This window comes from Branchiostoma floridae, chromosome 15, assembly GCF_000003815.2.
Source record: "Branchiostoma floridae strain S238N-H82 chromosome 15, Bfl_VNyyK, whole genome shotgun sequence".
Classification (NCBI taxonomy): domain Eukaryota; kingdom Metazoa; phylum Chordata; class Leptocardii; order Amphioxiformes; family Branchiostomatidae; genus Branchiostoma; species Branchiostoma floridae.
In genome coordinates this window covers 7,313,617-7,324,770 of record NC_049993.1, presented here as the reverse complement: position 1 = coordinate 7,324,770, position 11,154 = coordinate 7,313,617, and the positions used below count along the sequence as shown (strand labels likewise).

The 11,154-nt window shown below is 42.0% G+C and overlaps 2 protein-coding genes across 2 annotated transcripts in view; one reads left to right on the top strand and one right to left on the bottom strand.

Annotated features, from left to right (window-relative positions):
* Positions 1 to 4,218, bottom strand: part of LOC118432037 (WD repeat domain-containing protein 83-like) — a 5,364-nt gene extending 1,146 nt beyond the window's left edge. The window contains exons 1-7 of the mRNA XM_035843538.1: positions 4,140 to 4,218; positions 3,317 to 3,437; positions 2,908 to 3,013; positions 2,599 to 2,647; positions 2,139 to 2,268; positions 1,793 to 1,860; positions 1,361 to 1,469 (exon numbers count right to left, since the gene is read on the bottom strand). Of these exons, the coding sequence (XP_035699431.1) occupies positions 1,361 to 1,469; positions 1,793 to 1,860; positions 2,139 to 2,268; positions 2,599 to 2,647; positions 2,908 to 3,013; positions 3,317 to 3,437; positions 4,140 to 4,218 (662 nt within the window). The remainder of the gene's footprint in view (positions 1 to 1,360; positions 1,470 to 1,792; positions 1,861 to 2,138; positions 2,269 to 2,598; positions 2,648 to 2,907; positions 3,014 to 3,316; positions 3,438 to 4,139) is intronic.
* Positions 4,219 to 5,324: 1,106 nt separating this feature from the next.
* LOC118432019 (zinc finger protein 431-like) lies at positions 5,325 to 9,282 on the top strand. The gene is made up of 3 exons (XM_035843499.1): positions 5,325 to 5,418; positions 5,736 to 6,752; positions 6,944 to 9,282. The coding sequence occupies exons 2-3, from the start codon at positions 5,802 to 5,804 to the stop codon at positions 8,654 to 8,656; spliced, it is 2,664 nt and encodes an 887-aa protein (XP_035699392.1). The 5' UTR covers positions 5,325 to 5,418; positions 5,736 to 5,801; the 3' UTR covers positions 8,657 to 9,282.
* The last annotated feature ends 1,872 nt before the right edge of the window (positions 9,283 to 11,154 follow it).

Below are 11,154 nucleotides of genomic sequence, written 5' to 3'. Positions count from 1 at the left end.
ATCATACAGCGGTTTTGCAATTTTACATAAATTATGCAAATAGTTCCTCATTACCAGATTTGGTATCTGCTTATATTCTACCTACATGTATCATAATTAACATGTGTTACATTTATTGAAGTCCAGTTATTGAAAAAATGGAATTATACAATTTCCTCATTAATTATGCAAATTAAGCTCTCATTTGCATAACATGTATATCATTATGAACATCTTTGCCTAAGGTACCCGCATGCCTAATATGATGCCAATCCGTCAATCCTTTCTGCAGTTATCCTCATTGGAATGTCTTGACAAAAACGCCCCTGCAGTTCCCAAATTAAATGTTAGGGGGCTGAAACTTGCCCCACTTTGTCATGACACCAAAGGCTATCTATCACAAAAATGTCAAGACCATATCACGTCAGGGACAAGAGATACATAGAAAAAACTGCTATGATAGAATATTCTCATTAATTATGCAAATGTAATATAATTTTGCATAATTAATATTTCATTTTGTACAACATTGTCTGAGGTACCTACATACCAAAAATCATGAAAATCCGCTGTTCCCTTCTTGAGTTATCGTCTTCAGAAGTTTTTGACAAAAATGCCCCTGCTATCCCAAAACTAGACGCTAGGGGGCCCAAACTTATGTCACTTATTCCTGAGCGCAAGAGCTATCTAACACCCAAAAATTGGGACCATAGCTTGGTCAGAACACGAGATAGCAAAACCGGAAGTTGCGCTGCAGTACCAAGGGAAGCCGCTAGGGGGCCCAAAATCTAATCACTTTCAGCTTTCATCACACCCTACCAACACACCAAGTATGAAACCAATCCATCCAGCCGTTCTTGAGTTATCTTGTTGACAGACAGACACACACACAAACGCAGGGTAAAATATAACCTCCATGACATTTCATGGAGGTAAAAATCTTAAACCAACACATCACTTGGTTGCCCCTTCTTGCACTGAGCACATTTGGAGATATCCTTCAAAGTGGAGTGGCAAAGACAACGTCTTAGGGTTACAGATACTTAGAAAACTTAAGAAGGTTACAGTCTGTATGTCCAAACAACAAGGCAAGCTTACATGGACCCCTCCATGGGAAAGGGGTGAAATAAAACAGCTTGAAATATGGCATATTTTTTGCAGTTTGACAGGACTGGCTCCAGCTTTGAATTTTGTTCCGCCCCACCCATTTTTTCTATTTTCTTTGTTAAATCTGTAATTTTAAGCTTACGAAAATACATGTTGACCAATTTCATATTCAGATTTTTTTTTGACAGATGGGGTGAGTTTTTGGGAGGAGAGACATTTTCCGTCCCAGAACAGAAGGGCAGGTCCTGGAAACAGCCCTGCTAGTCTGACTTACTCCCCGAGCAGCTCGCCCGTGTCCTTGTCCAACAGTCGGAGGGTACTGTCTAATGCTGAGCTCAGCACACACTGGCCATCCTTGGTGAAGCACACACAGGTCACAGGGCCTGCAGGTAAAAAGCAGGAAAAAACAAAAGATGTAACATGAAAGGGATTGTAGTACTCATTTTTTAAGGGCTATCTCACCTGAAGCTTTGGTACAGCTGGATGAGTTAACAGAGCGCTGAACAAATGTAAGGATTGTCACATACACATGGTTGTATGTATTATATGCAGTAAAAAACAGTCAGTATTGCCCTAAGGAATGTGACAGAAGGTCACTTAATTGTCTGCTGACATTCTACATATCTTGGTCGGCAATAAAGAACATTATTTTCCATGAGCCCATGTTGGTAGTTGTATCTCACAGAACAAGGAAATAAACACATACTTCCTATGTAGTCCACAAGGAGTTCTCCCACATGCAGGTCATATCTCCTGACTCTGCCATCCACTGACCTGAAGTGCACAATCAAGAATCATCAGTGTTACAACGCCCAGTCTATACCACCCAGCACCATATTATGCAGGTTGTAGTGAAGATTTTGATGTCCATAGACAGAAGATGCACACTGGAGAGAACCCTGACCAACTTTCAACTTAACTCCATTAATTTCTTCAAACAACTTCATGCAGCAACTATGTACATATATACTAGCAGTTCAAATTGCAACATGAATGAAAGGACAAAGTGACAAAAACATCATCCAGCTCCTGAAATAGAGAAGAGACTTGACCCTGTAAGGATTTCATGGTCCGATAGTTTTATGCTGAAAATTCCATCTTTTGCTTCATCCAGAATCTGGATGGGGTCATATTTGGACTTGGCACGGCAGTCCCACAGTCGCACGGTGTTGTCAATGGATCCTGGATAGGAAACAGGGTGAGGTTATTCCTGAAATCTTCTCTGCATCAAGTTCAACTGTTCACAATGTGCATCTTGCACAGATTCAGGTACCGTAGTACAGATTCTGAATTAAGTGTACCAAAAAAAATGTGCTAGTAGTAGTTGGGGGTGGTTATAAATTTTGTATAACATAAAGAAATGGACTAAACTGCTGGCAAGGCCTAGAACTGAATTTCTGTCCGACTTTCTGTCCAGATGTCCTCAAGAAGATTATCCTTGAAAATGTGCAAAAGGGCATCTTAAAAAATTCAACTCAAGAGTTGAGGCACCATCCTAGTGTGTTCACATACCTGATGCAATGACAGTTGACTCTTCATTGAATTTCACACAGTTCACACGCTGGAAATATGTTGGGAACACATTAGGTTTTAAATACTCATAATATCAAAAATTATTCTGAACTATTTTGAATTTATTCAAATCTAGCTTAAAAATATATATGTACATTACAGCTTCTGTTCCTGTGGTCCTTATAAACATTCATAAATGGACGAAACTACATGACACACAGGAACATAACAATATTAATTAACATATACAGAATATACATGTAAATGTACATGAAATTCACAACTGTTTCTATTACAAAGGAGACTCACCCCAACATGACCTCTGAACCTTCGCACCATCTTCCCTGTAGAGACATCCCATAATATTACCATCTTGTCTGCCCCAGTAGATGTGAGTTGGCTGTTGTCACATGACCTGAGAAGAAAACACATAAATGGGGAGCCGTGGAAGCCACACGGACACAAGTCAGGGAATGATCAACCTCAGCTGGGTCGCCCAGGAGAGGGTGTCTGATTAGACCTGAAACTGGGTTCATCACTGATGATGTGTCCCTTTTCGCACCACCAGAGTGTATTCTAGAGTAGCACTCAATGAAAAAAGCTATGAACATGATACTTACTTATTTGTATATATGTTTTTCTTTATTTGTATGAGCCCTGAAAGATAAGCTCAATCTGAGCTAACGGGTATCTCAATAAACCAACCAATGATACTTACGCAGCAACATCCAGGACTTCATAGCCATGTCCAGTGTACGTCATGATGTGGGTTCCCTTGTGTGGGTTCCACAGTTTGATGGACTTGTCACTGCCACATGTCAGGCAGTAGTTCCCATCATCTGGGGAAGTACATGTAGGTGGGACATGTAGTAACAGACTTACAGTACAGCCCTACATTAGCTTGGTGGTGGTACCCCTACTAGTAAGCTTCCTAATCTAGCAATGTTTGAGCCTTTGATCATTTCTCTACAGAATAGTCTGACACTCCTACTAGAGAAACAGCTCGCATTTGTATATTCGCCTGAAGTATAGGCGAGAGTTCAGATCCGTTCACACCACAACCTTCATCACACAGTCCCATCAATGACATGGTAACGGGGTTTCAACAGACATATTTTCTGAAGTTCGACCTGTTGTGCTGCTGTAACAGTGGTGTTCAAATACCGCCTACCGTCCTTGCCCAACTGCTCTACAGCTTTTGTGGCGACAGCGATAGCGGTCATGACTTGTAATCCGCCGCCCCGGGTTCGATCCCCGGTGTCGTCATGTTTGTTTCTTTCTGAGCAACTGGAGGTCTACATATATTACAAACTCCTTGTTCTCAGCAATATTCGATTCCTGAACCAATGCAAGGCATGAAGACCAAACATTCAAATGATTTTCATTTTATTCCGACTTCAGTTTCGGAATCCTAACAAAGGCAAGATATATGGAACGAAACATATATTGCGAGGCGTGTAAACATACATTGCGATGCATGTAAACAAATCAAATGGGAGGGGGGTATTCCCTACATCCAAGGATGAAATTCTGCTACATACCGTTGAATCTGACTGCTCTTACTGCTCCCTGCTTACACTCAAGCGTTCTTGCAACCTTAGTTGGGAGTGTAGTCGCCATCTTCTTTGTGCAAGTTTCACGAAATCGGATAAATATCTATAAATGCAGCAACAAAGACGGAAAATATTTACTGGGGGCGGCCATGTTTTTTACCCACAGTTCCACGGGCACAGTTCTACTTCGGTCAGTCTTAATACCGGAAAACACAGGAAACCACAGTTAACCACCGGAAACCACCGGAAAACACATGAAGGAGTGTATAATCTACTGAAATACAGTATGTTTTGATGAGTAAACATGACAGGTCGCTATGTTTTGCCACAGAATAATCTACACATGGCCCTGGAATGAAGAAATCGTCAGAAAATGCATGAGACGACGGGCCGGACCGACGCCACCCGGCGTTTTTTTTGTCTGTTGAAAACAGTTGTATTTTTCGGTCAGCCTTTTTACCGGAAAACACAGGAAAACACAGTTAAACACCGGAAAACACATGAAGAAGTGTATAATCTACTGAAATACAGTATGTTTTGATGAGTAAACATGACAGGTCGCTATGTTTTGCCACAGAATAATCTACATATGGCCCTGGAATGAAGAAATCGTCAGAAAATGCATAAGACTACGGGCCGGACCGCCGCCGCCACCCGGCGGACTGGACGTGCTGATTGTGCAAAATTATGTAACGTTGACGGCTAGAAGAAGCAAGCTTTATTAAGAAACACAGAAAACAGATTCTTATCACAAACAGAGTAGATTCATATATATTATATTTATGCCAATATATAACAGATTTTTGCACTGAAATTCGGTAGATATCAGCTGTCTTGTTGTGAAAGTATCAGACCCCGCTAAACAAACAAACATGGCCGCCGGGTGGCGTCGGTCCGGCCCGTCGTCTCATGCATTTTCTGACGATTTCTTCATTCCAGGGCCCATATGTAGATATTTCTGTGCAAAAACATAGCGACCTGTCATGTTTACTCATCAAAACATACTGTATTCAAGTAGATTATACACTCCTTCATGTGTTTTCCGGTGGTTTCCGGTGGTTAACTGTGGTTTCCTGTGTTTTCCGGTATTAAGACTGTCCCGTTCTACTTCGGGTGACCGGAAGTTCGATCAGAACCAAGGGTTGCTTCCAAACGTGGAGCCAAAATTATTATTAAGTGAGTAATCTGAGATTTAAAAGGTTTTATACTCAACTTATAGGTCATAACTCTCCACTCAAGACACGTCTGTATCCAGCATAACCTATAGGTACGTTTAGGTCCTTACACACCGAGATTTTGGTGTCGAACTGCGATCACGGAAATCTCTGACCTCAGTTTTATGCAAAGTTCTTGTTCTCCGCAACCGTAAAAATTGGCATATCTATTAAGTTATTTGTTTGAATGATTAAAAAGTAAAAGTGAACAAAGATGTAGAGATTGATGGAAGCTCAAAGCCCTGTTTCTACAGTGTATAATCTCTTTCACAGAGTCGAATATTGTAACCCAGAATTCCCGTCACACGCACATGCATGATTTGATTTTAAACAATGCAATGGACTAAATTCTGTGTGGTTTGTGTTACAGAGACCTCAGGGTGCTACAGCAAAAGTGTGGTTGAGTTGTACTCATCCCTGTGACCCTGTCCACACCATGCCCATATCTCTAGTTACCAAAGGCCTGCATGGCCTGTGTAAGGAGGTTTCCCTGGCAGTGTTGCCCAGGCTCTACATGGAGGAGGTCATGTTGGAGCTCCGCCGGCGTAAGATTGAGGTAACCAGTGAGGGCATTGACAAGCACGACCTGGTCACCTTCCTGCACAACCTCATGACATTAGAGTACAGCGAGGCTGATGGAAGTGGACAAGAAAGCACATGCACAACTGGGTCAGGAAACCCAGTCTGCACCCTACCACAGCAAGACAGTGGAGAAACCCATGAAGAAGTTAGTATAACCTCAGAAGAACTGGTTGACTCTGCTCCACAAGAGCATGGCCAAGAAATATGTATGAAAAGTGCGGAGGAGTCTGCAAATCAACTATGTGCCACCCCCCAACCTCAGGCCACAAACAATATGCAGACAAATAAAGAAAACACCAACAAGGAGAGGTCAGTGGTGGATGAAGGCAACATTTCTGGGTCCACAAACATGATGGATACAACTACCAGCACTGACAAGGTACCTGCAGGTAACACAGCAAACTTTGCTACAATACAACACTCGACAACTTCACCTGCCAAACCTTCTGTTCCAAAGGCTAGAGACCATACCTCCACAGAAAGAGGACTGTCTGAGAGTAAAGTCAGATCTGAACCTGTTACTACTGTTAGGCCTTCCTATGTCTTGGATTTTGCACAAGGCTGTCTACAGAAAGTGCCTGCAATTGAGGTTCCCATGGCAACTGATACCACCTGTCCTGCCACCTATGTGAGGATGGGACAGAATTCACAAAAGAAGAAGGGAATGATAGAGAAGAAGGAGTCAGGTGACATGATGGAAAGAGAGATAGGAGGAGACAGTGATGACTGTGGTGATGAAGACATCTTACAAGAAGATGAAGAAGCAGCACAGGATCCAGTATCATGGTGTACACCAACTAATGAGGTGAATTTTTATATATTTAAATTGAATATTACTACTGAGAGTTGATAAACTAAAACAAAGCTTTTGAATGTAAAATCTTCTGAAAAACAAACAAACTAGGTTTCGTTCTAATGCTGTATAATGGATAAAAGTTAGACTTAGCAAAAACAAAACATTAAGACATGTTTATATTCTATTTCTCTTTGCTCAAGGAATCCTCATCAGAAGTGCATCAGAAGGAAGACAATCAGGCTGCAGCAGCACCATCTGATCAGAGCTCCCCCAAGGACAGACATCCTCACAGGAAACACCCTGGGGATCGCAGCAAACAGTTGAGTAAGCCATGTCTCCTAGATCAACACAACAACACTCATACAGGGGAGAAACCCTACAATGGTGAGGAGTGCAGCAGGCAGCTCAGTGACCTGAGCAGTATGCAGAAACATAAGATTCATCATACAAGGAAAAGGTCCTACAAGTGTGAGGAATGCAGCAGTCAGTTCAGTACGCCGAATGATCTGAAGAAACACATGTGCACTCAAACAAAGGAGAAAGTCTATAAGTGTAAGAAGTGCAGCAAGGAGTTCATTGATCGAAAGCTTCTACAGCAACATAAGCTGACTCACAAAGGGGAGAAACCATACAGGTGTGATCAGTGCAGTAGGCAGTTCAGTGGGAAGGGCCATCTGAAGAGACACAAGCAGATTAATCATACCGGTACAAAGAAAAAGCCCTACACGTGTGAGGAGTGCTACAGACAGTTCAGTAGGAAGTGCCATCTAACGAGACACAAGCAGAGTCATACAAGGGAAAAGCCCTACACGTGTGAGGAGTGCAGCAGACAGTTCAGTTGGAAGGGCCATCTGAAGAGACACAAGCAGACTATTCATGCAAGGGAAAAGCACTACACATGTGAGGAGTGCAACAGACAGTTCAGTAAAAAGGGAAATCTGAAGAAGCACTTGTACACTCACACAGGGGAGAAGCCCTACAGGTGTGAGGTGTGCAGCAAGCAGTTCAATAGCAAGGCAAATCTGAGGTTGCATATGCGCATCCACACAGAGAAACCTTACGTACTAAGGAGACACATTTGTGAGGAGTGCAGTATCCATTTTGAAACAGCATTCGCTCTGAAGACACACAAGCGCACTCATACAGGGGAGAAACCCTATAAGTGTGAGGAGTGTAGCAAGCAGTTCAGTCGGCTGTCTAATATGAAGAGACACAAGCAAATACATACTGGGGAGAAACCTTACGTCTGTGAGAAGTGTGGGTCTCAGTTTCGTTATTTGTATAGTCTGAAGACTCACTTAAAGACTCACACAATTTCCAATGAGAAACCTTACAGCTGTGAGACGTGCAAAAAGCAGTTTTATTGTCCAAATCGTCTAAAGGAGCACAGAATGATTCACACAGGGAAAAAACCCTACATGTGTGACAAGTGCAGCAGGCAATTTCTTCGCAAGAATGATCTCCAGCATCACTTTTTGAGGATCCATGCAGAAGAGAAACCCTACAAGTGTGGGGAATGCAGCAGGCAGTTCAGTAAGCCATCTGATCTGACAAGACATGAAGTAACTCATGGGGAGAAACCCTTCGTGTGTGAGGAGTGCTGCAAAGCATTCCACCACTTGGTTGCTCTGACCTTACACAGGCGCATCCACACAGGTGAGAAACCCTACAGGTGTGAGGTGTGCAACTGGCCGTTCAGTCGTCAAAAATGCCTCACCAGACACATGAAGATGAAACATGGTTCCCAAGACTCGAGAAGTGCCGGACAAATGAACATGAAACAAGGTTTCCAAGGCTCAGGAAGTTCCATGGAACATGGTTCCCAAGAGTCAGGAAATGCAGCAGCTTCACTCCTACAGCTCATTGGAGAGTCAGAGACAGTGCCACTTGACGATGCACTTGTCATCATCTAATGTTATAATGCACTATACAAAAGTGGTCAATTGTCTGTTGTGGGACAGCAAGGAGGAAGAATAGAGTGATCCTTTAGATACCATCACTCTGGACATTTATTCCTATCCAAACTTCTCTTTCATAGCTTGGACAAGTAGTATTCTATTTTGCAAGTGTTAGTGTTTCTTTTTGAGGAAATGTTCATGCCACTTAGTTCACTTTTTGTAGGATTGAATGTTTGTGCTATAACTATGAGATTTTGTAGAACTTTCTTTGCTCAACAGATTAGTGACAGGAAGTCAGTGTTTCTATTTTTCTCAACATTGTTTAGCACATGTTTGGGTATGATATGGTCAATACCGATATTGACCGAAAGAGGCCATATATGGGCTTACAAAACGGATGCAAAACATTCTCCTCCATTGTAATGTATCATTTGTAGCATTAGTGGATGTAGGTATAGATATTTTGAGTTTGATTGTTTATTACCAACATATAGTTTACTGTCTACCTAAACCATGTTATAGATCTAGAGTGTCATATTATTATATCATTGTTGTTGCAAATAAAAGACTGTTTTTCTTGATGCACTTGATTTTCTTGATCTTCCAGTCCGCCAGCTGGCAGACGTAAAAGAAACAGCCAGCTTTGGTATTTATTAATACCTGAGGAAGACTGACAGAATATAGATTGCTGCATCTCCACGGAGATGGAATTTTGGGTAAGCATAGAGTACACTACACATAAGTTATGATTAAGAAAGATATTCTGTACATATTTTTGTGATTTGTATGGCTGTGTGTCTGTTAATTAGCGTTGGAAATGTGTTTGCATTGCATTATATATCTATTTTCAGTATTGTGCCATGCATGTATAAACACTGCAGGGAAAAAGTACACTGTACCAAGGAGCTTTAATAAAGGCTCTGACTGTACACATCAAGGTTTTGTAATAAGTCTATTCTATTTTCTCACAAAAAATTAAAGAAGGGACAGAATTCAATAATATTTGCCAAAAAGAAATTGAAAAGCAATAAACACTACTAATGGAACTGGTATACTAGTATTTATACACCCTTACAGAAAATACTAAATATATACTGTATGTAGCAGCAAAACAACACAACATCTCTATGTTAACCCCTTTCAAATACCACCTTCTGAGAAGGCAAATAACCAATTAAGTTCAATGACTTAGATGTCAAAGATCTGTTTGTACATTGAAGAAATATTTACTCTTTTATTTCTAGGCAATAAGACAAACCTGTATCTTTTTAATAAGAGATATTAAAAAAAGGTAACAAAATATTTCATATGCCTCTTTCACTATGTTGGCCAATAGCAGCATCCTACACTGTTTCATCATGTTTCAACAGTAAATGTAAAAATAACCTCCTTCTTCTTCTTCTTTCGGTTAGGCTGCCAACCTCATCTTTTTGAGGATTCTGCAGCCGTGGCAACATGGAGAGGTTCACTGCGCAGACTGAGGGGGGATTATATTTTGGATTTAAACATAGACAAGGATGGCGATAGCGCCACCTCCGCTGGGAGGCCGTTCCAGTCTCTAATTGTACGTGGGAAGAAGGCATTTTGCCTATATTGGGTTCTACTAGTCGGTACCTTGTATGCTGCGGGATGGGTCGATCTCGAACTTCTAGCTTGTGGAGCGGGACTCGTTTTGCAGTTAATAGCCAGATCCCCTGAGTGGTATTTATAAAAAGTGACCAATCTGGCCCTCCGTCGTCTCTCCTGGAGTGTTGGCCACTCAAGGTCGTGAAGCATTTCGCTGACACTGGAGGACCGTCGATACCTGTTTGACACCCACCTGGCAGCCCTACGCTGGACCGCTTCGAGCTTCGCTATATCCTTTGCTGTATAGGGGTCCCAAACGGGACTAGCAAATTCTAGTAATGGTCGGACTAATGTAACATAAGCAAGGTTTTTTTTATCTTTTTGGATCCTACCTTTATGTTTCTTCTCAGAAAACCTAGGGTTCTGCTGGCCTTGTTGGTGATGTTTGCGATGTGCGTACACCAAGTGAGATTGTAGGTAATTGTCACTCCTAGATACTTGGCTTCCTTGGTTGAGACAAGAGTGTGACCATGAAGTTTGTAGTTCATTGTTTGGGGGACCCTCTTCCTTGTGATATGGAGTGCTTGGCACTTGTCTGGATGGAAACTCATCATCCAGGTTTGCTCCCACTCAGCAAGACGATCCAAGTCTTCTTGAAGTACTTCCTGATCCCTAGTCGAGCTGATAGTTTTGTGTGCCAAGGTGTCGTCTGCAAACAGACGAGCAATAGACGACAAACTGGTAGGGAGGTCGTTTATATATAACAGAAACAGGGTGGGGCCTAGAATAGATCCCTGCGGCACTCCTGAATCTACTGGTACAAAACTTGAAATTGAGCCTTCCACTACTACCGCTTGCTGGCAATCAGTGAGGAAGCTCTGGATCCAGGTCTGCAGCGACCCTGTGATGCCGTAGTAGTTTAACTTATGGATGAGAAGGGAGTGACA

Bases quoted from the DNA above. Each gene is read 5' to 3' on its own strand.
- LOC118432019 (XM_035843499.1), top strand. From the start codon at position 5,802: ATGCCCATATCTCTAGTTACCAAAGGCCTGCATGGCCTGTGTAAGGAG. The intron at 6,753-6,943 runs GTGAATTTTTAT...TCTTTGCTCAAG, and splicing joins GGTGTACACCAACTAATGAG to GAATCCTCATCAGAAGTGCA.